Here is a 16,326-nt window from a genome sequence, read left to right as displayed (position 1 = left end):
AAGCTCATCATTTCTTGGTCATTTGTCGTGTTTCCTCACACAGATATGCCATTCGAGGTAAGTAAGCACAGATGTGTAACATGCATGAACAAACCCGGTCATGGATGGTGGAGAATGTGGATGAGTGCCTGTGAATCAGAGTCCACGTCTGCGTCTGCTTTTAAGTCTCCCAAGTCGGTCTAGTCACGTGAGGTTGTAATGACTAGTTGACTTTGAGCGAATGCTATTTTAAGAGCACTTTAAATGCATCTGACGCGGTCTCAGCCAATCAGGGAAACGAAACGGTTGGCAGTTGTTTGGGGTGTTTGCAAAAACAACCAAAAAAATGGAAACCTTTAGAAACCTGAACAAGTTCGTTTGTCGGAATTGCAGGCATCCCCCGCAACTTTATTTATCCATTCTTTACACTAACGTCTGAGCACCTTTTTTTTAAAAAAGCACCTGTTTTTGAAAACGTTTTAGATATGCGTCGCGCTGAATCACATGCAAGAGCTTTAAAGGGCCCGTCTACAGCATTTTGTAAAAGTTCGAACTTATGGAGACATGCACCTTCCCTATGTTTCAAGAATCTAATAATAGAGCTAAATTCCCTTTAAATCATGGCAGCTATGAACTGAAGATTGATAATACTAAAGAGAGTTTTATGAAATTCATCCAAACCAGGCGTTTCATTAAAAGTTCCTGTTCTAAGGCACGCTTTCTATTAAAAAAAAATTATTGTAGCGCTCAAGTGTGGTGCTGTTCCCAAGCAGATGCAATGGAACCGTTCCTACATTCTATGCACCGTAACCTTATCAATGTTTCCAAATATTTTCTCGAGCAATCTTGTTATTTTTTTGTCTTGGAGATGGCTTCACAATTTCAGAATAACTTGTGGCAGCCAAAGGGTAAACACAGTGATGGGGTGGGTCTGGGACATTGTTCAAAAGCAGAGAAGGACATATATCTGAAAGTTTTTTGTCTTTCTTGTGTTACCAAATGTTCTCTAGCACTGTAGAGCATTTAGACTTTGGCACTCCCTCAAGCCTATTCGCCTCAAATACATTTTGCCCTGTAAGGGACTCGGTATTCAGGGATACCATACAAACCGCCAGGCAGTATTATCATTATAGTGAAGAGTTATCATTATCGCCATCCTCATTCCTGTTTTGCGGTTGAGTAAATTTGTTGGAAGCCGAACGATGACTAAGGCAGAAGGGTAACTGCGGAGAGTGGGAAGGACGTCGCTCCAAAGAGGGGAGCTAGGGAAGAGGAGTGTTGAGTTGCATCTCAATCTCCTCACTCTGCTCCCCATCATGATAGCTTAGCGTTCTGTATATACACATACTCTCTTTCAAATATCTTGTAAGTTGATAAGATGCTACAAACCACATTATTAGGACATAATACGGCTTCTGAGATGATTTTAATGCTTTAAATAATTGACCGGATTTGGATGTAACAACACCAAAGCTAGAATACGGTCAAATTGAATAGATTTGCTTTTTTGGGCGATTTATGTATAATTATCTGATATTTTTGAGCTCATCTCTTTATTTGTGGAATACAATAAATATTCAACTTAAAACTCCTCAGCCTTTGATAGGACTATCTCATAATCTAAAGCTGAATAAGGGTTTATTTTTAAATCAGGGGTTAGTTTTTCTTTTGCTGCTTGTTCAATTTGACCAAGTAGTTATGAGAGATGAAAATCTCTGCACAAGAAAGACATTTTAAATAAATAGTAAAAATGTACCTTGACGATGCCGCCAAAGTTGGAGCTTATCGTGTCAATAAGAAAATTTGCAGCCAAATGTTTTGAAATGGTGTTAGAGGAGTAGTAAATGATAAAATTGACGTCCCTTTTAGAAATATAAATTTTACGATCTGTCTCATCGGCGATTGCTTCTCGGTAATCAGAAATCCTAGTCTGAAGACTACTAACGGTCGAAAATCCATGCCACCTGGAGGGGATACGGCTTCTCGAGACCGAAGTACCTGCGTGGTTCAACACACATTTAAGGGGTGAACCAAAATACTACGCAACTACCGGGGAGTCGTTTGAATTTACATGTATACTTAAAGTCAAGCGACTAACAATTTCCTTTCAAGCCAAATGATTAAATATTACTTAGTTGATATTATTGGGAGGTTGAAAAAAAGGTATGTTAAGCATATCAGATTATCAAAATGAGAGAGACAAGGGCAATTGCATTGTACCTCAGTTCGTTTATTGTCTACAAATGATTAATGAAAGTCACTTCTACCACTGGAAAATAATGGTTAACATTCTAGTGGGTTACCAAGGTAAAATGTGATGGTCATAGACAAGTGTCACAAAATCACAGTGCAATTCTTCTAATATAAAATGGGGTTTCGCAAATGCAACATCAACAAGACACCTGAATTAAATATAGGGGTCGCGGTATATAGTTGTAATGCCTCGGAGGCTTGCTTAAGCCTGAATTTAATTGCCAGGGCTCTTAAGCCTCTGCACATTGTAATTCTGCTCATAAACATGGTCTTAAGGCCATCGCAGTAGCCTCAGCTCTTCTGTACCTTCACTCATTACTACCATATTCTACAATCACTTAAAACAACTTAAGTAACCTCTAAAACACCTGATATTACCATTCTTGGCTCTTTTTGAATATTTTCATAGTATTAATTATGACCTCAATAATAAAATCAGCATTATTTCTATCAAAAATAATTTTTCAACGCAAATAAACTATTTTGTGCAATTTAAAATGCAACATTCTTTTTCACTGGGTTAAAATTTAGCCCCGTTAATGTATACGTAATTTGTTAATAACTATGACCAAAAGCGCGTCTTTCTCGAGGAGCGCGGAAATATATTGCCATAGCACCTATAAGCTTGCTGTGTTTGTTTCATAGATTCCTGTAGAATTATTGTGGTTACGTGATGACTTTATATTTTTGTTTGTATATAGAGTTAAGCATCTTTATTTGTGGCAGCTATTTGCAACTAGGAAGCCTTTTATAACCAAAAGTGATAAATATTTTTGTTTATTCTTCGTAAGTTTCGTATTGGAACCTGTTTGCTTCAACGCTAAACGCTTTTGTACTTTTTGAAAAGCAAGTAATAAGTCCTTTTAAAATTTTATAATTTTTTCACGTCAATATATGTTTCTAACATCATGTGCCTCATTTACTGCATTTCAAAGCGCATGCTCCGAGTCATCTGATTTTTCTCCCTATTAATGCATACGGCACTTTTTTCGCCTCATTATGATGCCTGTCATTTTTAACTTAACAGAAATGTCTTTGTGCCGCGACAAATATGGCACGGGCCTTGGGTCAAATAAGGAAGACTCGACTGATGTGGTCGAGCCAAACTCTCAAGACAATAAATGCCTTCAAGCACAGCAAATAGAAGTTTTACCTGTGAATGACGTAAATCCCTTCTTCAAATCAGAGGTGAATACTGGGAAAGACGAAGAGAGATTCAAATCCCTCTCCTCAAACTCGAATAATGCAAGGATCGTCAATGAATCTGAAGCTCCTTTTGCGGAACAATTTCTTCAGCTCACAAATGTGAGTTATTACCATTACGTTAACAGTCATTTCCTGCCCCACATAAATCAACGACTTTAACTTAATTTAATGCATTTAGAATCTGTGCAGAAGTTCAGTTAATGAAACAGATTGCGTTTGGATCCCTTTGTAGATAAAGACGAAAGGGGGAGATGGCGATGTAGGATCAGACGAGGAGGTGAAAGAGGACGCCAAATTAGGGGACTTCTGGCTACTTCGGCAGCAGTATGCATCACAAGAAAGAGAGCTGTTGCAACTTCGCGAAACGGTGCGTCAACGGGACTCTTGGTGCACTGAAGCAGAAGCAGAGGTAGTGCGTTTGAGAAGTGCTTTGATCACCTCAGAGAAGGCACGCAGCCGCCAGTCCGCCTTACTCTCTCGCAGTCTGGTCGACAGAGAAGTGATCGCCTCCGAGGCCAGAGCCTGTGAGCGGGAGCTCTCAGAGGTGGAGGCCAAGATCCACCATCTTACTGCTGAAATACTCACCAGAGAATCGCGTATTGTCCAGCTTGAAGGTGCGTTCGCATAGTAGAGGTCTGTTTTTCCCTTTTTACTCTCACCTTAGAATTTTAATGTTCGCTAAACTATGCTATACTGGGCTTTCAGACGAGGTAGCGGGGCGTCGGGAGGCAGAGGCGAAAAGTCGTCAGATAACCATGGCTTTTGAAGAGACACTGCGCGAGCAAGCGGAGCAGCTACGCGCCCAATTTTGCACCGAGAATGAGGAAGCTACCGTAGCCAAAATAGACTGTCTGGAGAGAGAAATTGAAAACTTGAAGGCCTCGCACGCCGAAACGATAGATGCCATTACCAAAAGGGATGAAGCAAGGGCACAGGCAGATGCTCACACCATCCACCATTTGCAGCATAAAATAATTCAACTACAAGCCCAGTTGGAGTCGCAAGGGTGGGTAGTAGTAGAAGTACTCTTCATGCTTATCTTTGCATACCGTCTGTCTTTTTGAATCTGTTTCTTTGGCAGGCAAGAAATAGATGACCTAAAAAAGCGTAACAACCGACTTGAAGCAGATCACGAGCACTTTGACCGCTTTAGTCAGTCAATGCAAATACGAGTTGAGGAGACGGAAGTCAAAGTTGTCCGAGAGCGGGCAAAAGCAGACCAATTAGAGGCAGAATTGATTGCCTGTCGTGGTGCACTGGCGTCCTCGGAGCGCAACCTGCGTGACCTCACTTTGGAGCAGGAAGTAGCACGAGAGCGGATTGCTGCTTCAGCTAGGCGTTTCGAGACGATGCATGCGCAGATAGTAGAGCTTGATGCTTCCCTTCGGGCCTCTGCTCAGCAAAATATCCGTAAGTTACTTCATTCACTGACGTCTTGTTCGAGTAGTAGCATCCCTAAATTACCTGTACCATCATTCATAACTAATTGATAAGTTCTTATCAGTGCTTGAGGCCAAGGCAAAAGAAAGTGAGCAAACAATTGAGGTGCTAGAGCGAAGGCTCGATCAAGTCGAGAAGGAAGCAAAGAAGTCATGCGATTGGATACGGCACTTGGAGGAGGAGAATGTCGCCTTGAGGACCACAAATCAACAGCTGAATTGCACAGTTGACGAGATGCGTTCCAGTTGCACCAACTTGAAATGCCAAGGAGAAGATTCTAACCTGGAGATTGCAGAGTTGAAAAGTTTACTAACCAGATTTGAGATGGAGAGGTAGGGACTCATATTGCAGTAAGAAGTAGAATTTCATTGATTCTCCACTTTGAGGTGTTTGTACTTTTAACCTGGTTACTTTATGTTGTTAATTTCAACGAAATGTGCCGTGCAAATACCGGCAGGAGTCGTGAAATGGAGACTAATAAATTTGGTCTGTATATATTGTGCAATTAGGGAAGCCGATGAGGCCATGTTGAGCGAAAGTCTCAGAGTGGCTGGAATCCCCCTTTCCAACTGTTTGGAAGTCCGCAATAGTGAAAGTGAGGAACCATCAAACCTTCCACCGTCTAAGCACACACAAAAGCGTCGAGGTAAGGCACAACACAGTCGTAATTCATTTTAAAAATACATGCTATGTTCAGTTTCAAACATGCACATTAGCTTTATTGTGTGGCTCCAAAGCTTTTTTGTTCGTAGTGGGGATTTGTTCTGATGAATAGACAGTGATTGTGAAGAAGTTTATAACCCTCCACTGAAAGATATCTACTTACCCTTTCACTTTTGTCAGGCAAATGTGTGGGCACCCAAACCGGAAATATCTACTTCTTTGTAATTATCTCAACTGTTTTAGTATTTGGGAAATTGAACTTTCGATACACAGATGAACTATATTACATATGTTAGTACCTCTTTTTATAGTACTAGATGTGGCCAGGGCGGCAGCGCTGCTTACCAACAGAATTGCCTCTGTGGAGGCAGAAAACACACGACTAGGTGATCAGATAGCAACTCAGGAGGCGCATCTAGTAGAACAGCGCGCCCAGACTGCCAGTCTCAATGATAATCTCCTCCAGCTGGAAGCGCATCTTCGCAATGCCAGAGAAGGTGATCGGTTTACAGGGTTTCCCTGTTGTAATGGAGTACTTTGTGACGCGTCTTAGTTTGAGTGATCAAGTGTATCTATCTTCTCTCATTCCCGGTCAATGGAAGCGTGCGTGTTGTTAAACCCCTTCTTTATCAGCCACTTCCTCTGGCTTCCCTATAGATAACAAACGACTCAGCCTTCAGCAGGTCTCGCTAAGGCGACAGCTGGAGAGCCAGAAATGCTCTACCGCCAGATATCGTGAAGAAAAGCACGTACTACAGGAGAGGCTGGCCAGATGCGACCAAATGCTCAAACGCACAGCTTCCTTCAACTCATTTTCGAATCCTGGCAAGGTGATCTCCCCCTTTATTTTAGCTCCTTCCCTGTCTTTTGGGCTATATTTGAACTCCTTCTTCTTGTTTTCTTCCAGTCTGTTAGTGAGTAATTATTTCAAGGGTAGACCTACTTAACATCCCAGAAGTAAAAACAAAACAGGTTGGCCACGAAAGTGGGTAATTGTGTGAATGAGATTTAGGGCCATTTCTAGCTTTAAGAGAATGACAGCATAACTTAAATGGAACATAATAAGCGTTTTGTCAGTTGGCAAAAGATAATGGACAATTCACCTCTCTTACCGTATCTTTATAGTTTTTTAGTGACAGAGAGGTAGAGCTGTTCGCCGAGTTGGCGACTTTCTTTGATAAGGCCAAGGGTGTGTCGAAAGTTCGGAACAAAGGAAACGAGGTTAAACGGAGTCCCACGGAGTCGGCTGAGACAGGTGTCGTGTGCCAGGACACAAGGGTGGTTCTGTTTAGAAATCAACAAAAATAATTTCACAGTATTTTACGTATTTATTAAGTATGACATGTTTTTGTCTTAAATGTTAAAGTAGGGAATAATTTAGTCGTTGACATCACACCTTGATTATTCAGGGCTTACCCCCGTAGCTTCTATATCAGACTGAATATTTGCTATTTTAATGGCTTCAAAACTTCGAAAAATGTTGAAAGGAATTTTCAAGCGCGGATTTTTTACACGAAAATGTGGTTCTTTACTTGAAGTTTTCTTATCACCTATCTAATTTATTTTTTAGTACCAAGTCTTCCAAACATTGAACCAGCTAGTTTTATTTAATAAGGTGCTACCAAGATGACATTAGTTACAGTGCAAGCTCGTGTTATTCCTTAATAACTTGAGAACTTATCCTGCTAGAGTATGATGAGAAAGGTGTATCTGGGCATTTAGAAACATGGGCAGAGTCTAGAGACTGGGAAGTGCGTTTTCTTCCCTTCCTCTGCCTCCTCAGCTCAATTAGCCAAGGTGGCCTCGGCTATAATGGCGGAATGCGTGGACAGCAAGGGTCGCTTCTGCACTGACACATTCCGCTCCCATCTGCGGAAGGCACTAGACATTCCACAGCACACGATGAGCCCTCACCGCTTAAGCCACAAAGTGAGTCGTCACTCGTATGCGGTCTTTTCGCCCTCTCATTGTGTCTGCTTGCTTCTCGCGGAGAGGGATGCCTTAGCGAAAGACTGCTCGCTCGTCTGTTCAATTATTTTCATATCCACAGGTGACCTACTGCGGAGTGGACGGTGAGACAATCTCGGCACCACGACTAAATGGTGATGGTGCGGACAAATGATGCAGACAGGATTGCGAAGTGACCACTACTTACTCTCTTCCTGTCTTCCCAGCTCATTTGTATTAATTTTGCATCACTTTGTGCTGTGATTACCTACTGTTCCTTGATTTTTGCTGACCCTGTAGTTCTGCATAGACACTCACAATTGTAAACTGCAAATTCTTTTCCTTCTTTTTGATTCAACATCAATTGGTGGGTTAAAATGAGAGTCAAGATGATAGCGGTGCACAGTAGTGAACGCGGTCACTATCGCAGATAAGATTTTGGCAAAACGAAGCCTCAAATGCCAAGAATGTGTGTACAATCGACATTAAGCGCCCACTTGTCGGAGCACCAAATTGTGAGTGTCTTCACCCGATACATTAGCGCAATTCAAATCTGCAAACTGATCAATGTGGCGTCCACCCTGTCGACGGGCGCGTAGCTTGAAATAAGAATGCGTCTCTAGCGGAGATCCGCTAAGCAGCGTTTTAACTAGGGTCAACTAATTTGTTATACAAGACGCGTCACTCATTTAACTGACCCTCCTACAGGAAGGTGGTCTGCTCAGCACAGTTTTTACTGGTCTTTGACGGAATGTTAATCAACGAATTTTTTGGTGTTTCAACATTTTAAATTCTGCGTGTCTACGATCGTTTGCTTAAATGACATGTCGTATGTAATTGCACCCTTCAGGTCAGTAAAAGTGGAGGATAATGTCAGTTTCCCGGTGTTTTTTGACCTGGTATATGGTTCATGCTAATAACGTTCTTTCATGTAGTTGAGGACAACTTTTAAAAATTATCTAACTGCAGCCATCCAATACCTCAGCAAAACATCCACACTTCAGCCTTTTAGAAGTTTCCACTAAAAAAGTTAAATTCTAGAAGTTTTACAGATTTGCATTTTCGTTGAGTTCTCCTCATTGGTCAGCGTGACGTAGGGACACACGCTACATACTCTAATAATCGCTTTGGGGGCAAGGCCATACAAATTGATAAAAATGCTTGAAAATGGTGATCATCCTGGAATTCTAGGCGATAGCTACTTATGCGCAGCTCGCACTCTAAGTGTATCTGCTATATCAACATTGAAACCTTTGCATTGTTGTCGCATGTCTTGGGTATTCCTATTAAGACCTCGCCAGTGTCCTTGACCAATTACATTAGCTGGCAATTTGTTATGCATTTTGGCTCCTTTTCTAGTCAATATGGACGGAAATGAAGCCATTCTTTAAAGGAGCGGTGTCGTGTTTTTAAACAGCAGCTGTAAAATTGATGACACTCGTTTGGTCATGGAATCCATGCGACAGTTCCTTCACATTACAATGTACAAAAACGAGTCATTCTAATGCATTAGGCTCCGCATTACTTGATTTTAAGTTTATCCGTTTTATGAATGTCGGAACTGCAAAAGTGTACCACCCATAGGTGATATAAATGCTTGATTCACATGACGAGTCACTCAAGGATTCACCGTCCCCTGAAAGATGCTTCACTCTAGATAAGGAGCAATCGCGTTTCGCTACTGCCGCAGCGATCCGACGTTGGCGTATTAAAACCATTTATACTTACACCGCACGAAAGGGTCATGGAAGCTCCTGAGCAAATAGTTTCCACGCACAATGTTTTGAAAGATGAAAACAATATTTTAAGGTTTCTACGCCCCGAATGGCCCGGATCCTACCACGCCTGCCGGCCAATTAACCAGTGGGTGAAGCCTTCTGCTAGGATGTCTTTTGTTTTTGCATTCAAGGCGGGTGAGTCAGCACAAAGGGGTGACGTGTGGGCACAGACTTTAATGCAGAGTTATGGCGACTGTAGGAAGCTAAGTCAGAGTCTGGGTCATGTGATCGGCTCAGCCGCGACTGCTTATAGTAGTGAATTGACCTTGAGACTAGGGCGACTAGTAGTGTACCTAGACTATAAACTTGGCAAACAGAATAAGCGGAAATGATCTGCAATAATGGAAAGTTCCAGAAAATCCGAGGCTGAGGTTTTTCCCAGGAATCTACGCATCCCCAGCGGAAGTGTATTATGGAAAAAAGCTATTAGTTTATTGATAATTGTTTGACCAGTTCGTGATAAGAAGTGGTTTTTTTATTGCTGCATTGTTTAGAACCAAGTGCGCATTATTAGCCACTCCGAAATGATTCACTCTTCACACGTCTCACACTTTGAAATTAGACACCGCTCCATCCCTACGCTTGCATTGCGCTTGCGCCTGTGAAGAAATACGGGTGGAAATATTTACCCCTTGAAGGTACAAAAGATACGCTCCAGATCTATGCACTTGTGGGGGAACAGTCAGAATCAGACAAGCAGTTGGAAGTCTGATGCGCGATACTTGCCTGTCAAAATACTGCCGTTCTAGGGCAAAAGGGAGGCACTAGCCCGGCCCCCCTGGTATTTCTTAGCGTAATGATCAACGTTGTTTTGGGGTCAGGCCGACGAGACCGACTTAAGAAATACCCAGATGTGAAATACAATTGAAGAACAGGGCATAGTGTGACATTTTGAAGCAAAGCATTACCCGAAAGTGGGAATTAAAAGCTTTTGCTTCGATGAAAAGCGCTGCTTTTTGTCGGAGTTATCTCCAGACCCGGAAAATACACCCGTTTCACTTTTGCAGAACTTTCTTTTTAAAGACTCAACTACAAAATATTCCTCAATTTCCATTCGCTTTGAGTTGGTAAATATTACGGGAAGTCAAAACCCATATATACTAAAAATCACGGCGAATTCCAGATCATACGTAGTGTATAAATGTGTGAGAACGGTGACCATTAGGAAGCTAGACCTTCCATTGAAAGTACGTGCACGTGGATGCCTTACTGCGGTTGCACGTACATAGTCAGCAGGGAAGACGTTTCAACGATTTTTTAGACAAAAAAATCACACCTACTCAATTATATCTTCAGCTTTCTCAAGGCAAAAGTAAGTAAGACTGTAAGTGCACATGAAGTGTTCATGGTATTTTAGTTTTAAATTCAACCAAGGCGGGTAATTCCATTGTTAAAACAAGCGACAAATTTTTGCGAAGCAATGGCGCCTACAATCCAAAGGCTGTGAAAGCGCCAAGTAAGGCAAATTTGTGAGTTGATATAAATTGTTTGCAAACAAGCTAACAAAAAACCAATCACTTTTATGTGTTATTGAAAGTGCAAAGTGAAAAACCAATTATGGTTATAGATACCTCGGTTTAAATGGATCTGTTAATTTTTTTCCAAGAAGAAATACCTACTTGGCCGAATAGTACACATGTTGGTCGTTCAAAGGATGCAAATTAGCACAGGCTACCTTAGAATACCACCGTCGTTGAGTCCATTTTATCCAAGCCAAGGGGGCTGAAACAAAATTTTCACAGGCGACATACATTCAGGGTTGGTCTGGAAAGCAGTAAATGAGCGACGGAAAGACTTCAGGCCCTGAATAAAAATTTGTTTTATAAATTCAAAGCGATTCAAATTCTAAGTACTAATATGAAAAAAGGTAATCTGGTGAGGATTGGCAGAATATCGACTCAGTAACCGTAATACGCGTTTCCTTGTATAAACCTTTCAAAAGACAAGCGATTAGGTTACACCGACCTCGTGACTGAGGGGACGTCACTGGTTACCATGGTAGAGACAACCACCCAATCTCCACAAGAATTTGGTACTGCGAAATTCCATGCCACTTCTTTTGGACGTTTCTCCAGATCCATGGCATTGAAAACGTAGGCATGGCAGAAAAGCCACTAAAATAATACACAGCTACAGCCAACTCCTACTTTTGTACTCCAATTCTGCACTTGTTCTTGTAAGTTTTGGATCTCTACCTTTAAAATGGTTGAGCCTGGTGACTTCAGTATTTGTTTGTTTTTAAAATGGGAAAGGAAGTTTACTAAAATATGAAAAGGCCATTAGAGACTAAATGTTAGTTTGTGAAAAAACTAAATTAGATTCCATATTTATTCTAGCTGTAGATAGACAGAAAACAGCTTCAAAATTGTAGCTAGTTCCATAATTTGTTTCATCAGTTGCTTAGCCGTACACTTTGTCCTTTTTTCCACCTTTTTTTGAAAAAAACTTGGACATTTCCCTCTCTAGACTGCGACAGCTTCATTTCTTACTTTCTTCCATAAACAAATCTTTATATTTCTGGAAAGCTGAAAAATTCCAAATTATTCATTGACGCATATTTTCATGACAGGCCAAGTTATTATTTTTTCAATGCCATGTAATCTCTTCTTTTTAATGTCAGATGTGGAACCGAATTGTTATGCTTGATTAAAAATTCCTCTATCGTCAAAATTAAAGACCTTTGCATTTCAGTAAACTTGCTTTAAAAGGAAAAAAGGGAGAATGGTATCCTTACTACCCCTTTTACATGACGAGAATGGGAGCATAGGTGTACAATTTGAGGGCGAAACCAACTTTGACTGACGTACACACTTGATTTTGTTTTTTAACAGCAAATTATAGAAAAGGCTATTACCAATGAAGATTAATGAGTACCGTGCATGAAACACGGGAGCAACTATTTAAATTGCGATGCATGTACACGACTAGAGGCTGTGGTTGAGGTCGCCATGTTGCCCAACTGACTATTGAAAACCATTTCTCCACCTCCACTATCTACTACTGCCTGATTAATTAGAATAGACTGTAAATATTCCCTCCATGGTCTGACTGTCTTCATGATTTGATGGTCTTGATAAACTGACCAGGAATGCCAATTCACATACACCCCATTAAGTACAAATCATGAAAATTTGACATTTTAGATGACCAGGAAAATATACATTATCTTTTTAAGGCGTTAAGCATCCTTTCTGATAGAGAAGGAGATGTTTCCTCCGTTTTCTCTGATCTCAAAAAGATCACCTTCAGTGGCATGTATTGGACATTCACATCTGCAGCTTTGAAGGTAGATTAATATTCGCTACAAATAGCTAATAACAATACGAAAAAAATAATGCGCATGAGGGTAAAATACTTTTGAAGAGAAAAGAAGATGGTTTTACGTCGCAATCACTTAATTACAATAAAAAGGACGAATTAGTGGAAGTGGGTAAATATGACAATCAGATATATGTATGGAAATTGATGGGGCTAGAATTCCCCTTTACATTCATTGAACAATTTTAATTTCAATATACTCGATAAGATTGCTAATGGTTGGTCGAGGACTCGCTGTTCCCTCACCACTTCCTGAAATCGATGGTTTAGATCCTGAAAGGCAGACACCGAAAGCCACTAAGGTATAGGTTTTAGTATGCCGTGAGCGTGCGAATTTGTGATTCCTTTAAGCATTACAATTGTGGAGGTGTCTAGAATTCCAAGAGACGGTTCTGCTTTGAGTCTTTAAAGGTATCCACTTCTCTGTGGATAATTCCTGAGCCTTCTAGGCCGCCGAACTCAAACTCATCCCCTCGTGCTTTCTATAAGTGCTCGAATAATCATTACAATGTCAAGGTCAATTAAATACCAAAAAAAGCAAGGTTAGATGTCTTTTGTAACCGGGCACTTACTCCCGTGCACAGGCCGTACTTTCGTACTTCTTCCTACAAACCTTCCGGTGTGTAGGAGTCTCGATGGAAGCGTTAGCATATTGGCTACCCTGGTTGGGACTAACTTGAGCATATCAAATGGAACGAAGAGTATTACAGTCTTCTTTAACAAAGCATTTTCTTTCTAACGCTTCCCAATAAAGCAAAATATTTCCATCCAGCGGTTTTTTGTATCAAAGTATATTTTCGCTGAAAAGTGCACAAACTATGAGGCTGCGTATCTGATTCTTTCACTGCAGCCTGATTCGTGCCACACAAAGAGGCGCTGCTGAGGCTCCTTTTTCTCCTCCTTCTCCGTCTCTTTTTTGTTCGCTTGCTTTACAGGTATCTTTTCTATCACCTACATAGTTTGATTACTTTCCTTATAGTTTCGTACCTTTTCCAACAGAATCTAAGAAATAAATAGAGCAGAAAATAAGTTTCGTTGTAATTTAAATCCAGAATTAAAATTAAAAACAAAACTTGATTAATCGTCATCTCTGAATTGTAGGTTTTTATTGAACTAGAGTGAAGGATATCTATACGTTAGAAAAAGCAGCATATTTTGCAAATGGCAAACTTGAAGACGTGAGTTTGTAGAACGCCTCACCTTCTGGTTTTATTGTCCTTCTCATTTTAAATGTATCACAGCAAAAGTAAGGGTTCACTGTACATCCACGTTTGAAAATCCTTCCTAATAGAGATTAAGTATCCCTAGTAAAGCTGTAACCATTCAAATTTAGAAGTGCTATTTGCCAACTAAGGGTCAGTATACTGTCATTCCTAGATTCTGTGAGCATATTAAAGACAAATACTTTTCATAATCCACAGTTTTTCACTTAATATGTGCTGAAAATTAACAACGAGTTGTCGTAGTGATTCAATTATTGCGCTTTCGGACAAAATCAAGTTTCCGGCAACTTCTCCTTTTCCGTTTTGATTTTGATGGTTAGTCAAATATATGACAGTTTAAATATGACTTCTAAAGGAAATTGGAGTAACTACCCTTAAAAAGGAGAAGTTTTACTCTCACTTCTTTAAATTTCTTACAGCAAACATGTTCTACCAAAATGCGGCTTGTCTTCTTCAACTTATTATGTTTCATTCTTCAATATTCCATTTTATATTCCTAACCAATACACAATTAGTTAAATAATTGGTTAAAAGGGATGTATTACTTGTAGGAGTTGAATCTTGGTAAAATTGTAATGCTCCAAAGTCAAAATTTAAAAGGAAAATTTCCACATGAATGAAAAATCTTAAGTTTTTTAAGAAACTACTTGTACGAAGAAACTGGGATTGCTGGCTAAATGTTGTCCACATTTTAAATGCAGTCTACCCTGTCACTATTTACATGTACCAAAGGCAGTTGTAAGGGCTTAGGCTATTGGCCCTGACGAAATTAAAACTAGAAGAATGTCACACTTCTTTATATCATGGATTCGTAATTTTTTGGCTGCGCTGAGCCTTGATGTGTTTCAGAGTGTGTCCCATTATATAACAGGATTATATTCAATACTTGTTTAATTCATCGCAATTAACAAATATCTTAAAATCTTCTCAATTTTGTACGACGAGTCAATTTGAAAAGGAAGGAATTATCTGTTGATCACTTTTGATTTAGATGGAGGCTGCCAGCTATCCTTAAACTAGGCTGTAGATTCGAATTTCGGTGAGCTACTACGTGGAATTCATAGGAAATCTTACAACAAAACATCTATTGACGGAATTCGCCCTCTTGAACCTGCTTAGCTATTCATTAACCCGCCACATTTTGACCGTGTTTTTTCAAATTTCCACTACTTTTTGATTTAGTTTGTGCTTATATGCAATAAGCAGCGTAAGGAATGAAAGACAACAACAGGTCTGAGTCAATTTTATTTTATACTTTGTGGATAAAACCACATTCTTAAGACGGAGAGCGATTTGCTAATAGAACAAGTTTCCTGCTGCAAAGTGAATCAGAGTATTTTCTGCCTATTTTAATTCCTACTCTCTAAAGTCAAACCCTCCACTTACTCTACGAGAAAGTAAATTTCCACCACCACTCCAGCTGCGGGCGAATTCATGTCTTGTTAAAGCAACCGTATTACTGATAAAAAGCAAAACTCTTTAAAGACAAACACTTTTTTGTTAAATATAAATGTATAAATCACAGGCAGAACTACTTAATACTACGAAAAATCTCTTTCTTTGAACACAATGGTATTGATTACACCTTTTATTTCTAGAAAAGCTGCTCTTGTAATTGCTGTGAGGCAATGAGATGAGTGACTCGAAAGTGTAATACATTTTTTTTCATAACACATGCTAGGCGATGGAAGGGTAGACTACAGCAATCTCTTAGCTGTTAGACATCACTGATTCCTAAGGAGAAGAAAAATAAAAAAAAATCTTCCTTCAGCCAATCTCTTCGCTTTAGGTGCCTGTATACAAAGGCGGAAGAGAGGAATGGGGAAAATATTGCAAATGAATAACTCACCATGGCAATTTAAAACGGACAATCTAGCCTCTCCTTTGGGTCATAATTCGCTAATGGCTAGCAGCGTGTTTGCAATATAGCTTAAATGAAACGGATGAGAAGGCGCTTTTAAACAATGCATCACCTCTGTTAACTTATCACGTAGAACAAATGTCCTTTTCAGCTAATTAATTGTGCATTTATAATATTGTTTTATTTCCCAACATTTTTAGAAAATATATGTTTCAATACATGCTGTGAACAGAGCTTTGTATTAAAAGCAAATTAAAAGGATAAGCAGTCAGAATAACTGGAGTAACCTGAGTGGGTTATTCACTGCAGACAGACCTTTATTATAAATTGGAGGTTACACTACAAATAAGGGCTTAAAAATGAACGAATTCTCCACGTCGAAAATAGAGCCCATTCAAAGTCGGGAAATTGGAATGTAGTGCTGAAACAAATACCTCTTTTTAGGAAACTAATATTATCCACCAGAAGTGTATATTTTTGTTAAATAATAAAACGTATTTTGAACAAAAAACAAATCTTGCAAGTGGCTGATAAATTTTCGTGCTGTTTATTAATTAACGGCTCAAATAACCTTAAAATCAATGCTTTTGAATTTGACAGAACCTATTGATTGATTACTTCACTGACAAATAAAATTTGTGCGCCATCTTGTTAACAA

General features: G+C 39.8%; 1 protein-coding gene across 1 annotated transcript; it reads left to right on the top strand. All coding sequences in view use genetic code 11, as the record gives it.

Moving 5' to 3' along the window:
• Positions 1–3,234: 3,234 nt before the first annotated feature.
• EGR_10001 (hypothetical protein) lies at positions 3,235–7,663 on the top strand (the record flags this gene model as incomplete). Its single annotated transcript, XM_024499250.1, has 11 exons — positions 3,235–3,537; positions 3,671–4,052; positions 4,144–4,444; positions 4,520–4,848; positions 4,943–5,210; positions 5,388–5,524; positions 5,853–6,038; positions 6,199–6,371; positions 6,667–6,819; positions 7,264–7,470; positions 7,592–7,663. The coding sequence occupies 11 exons, from the start codon at positions 3,235–3,237 to the stop codon at positions 7,661–7,663; spliced, it is 2,511 nt and encodes an 836-aa protein (XP_024346337.1).
• Positions 7,664–16,326: the final 8,663 nt, after the last annotated feature.

The sequence above is a fragment of the Echinococcus granulosus genome (genome assembly GCF_000524195.1).
Source record: "Echinococcus granulosus chromosome Unknown EG_S00182, whole genome shotgun sequence".
Lineage (NCBI taxonomy): Eukaryota > Metazoa > Platyhelminthes > Cestoda > Cyclophyllidea > Taeniidae > Echinococcus > Echinococcus granulosus.
This window is presented reverse-complemented; position numbering and strand designations above follow the sequence as displayed.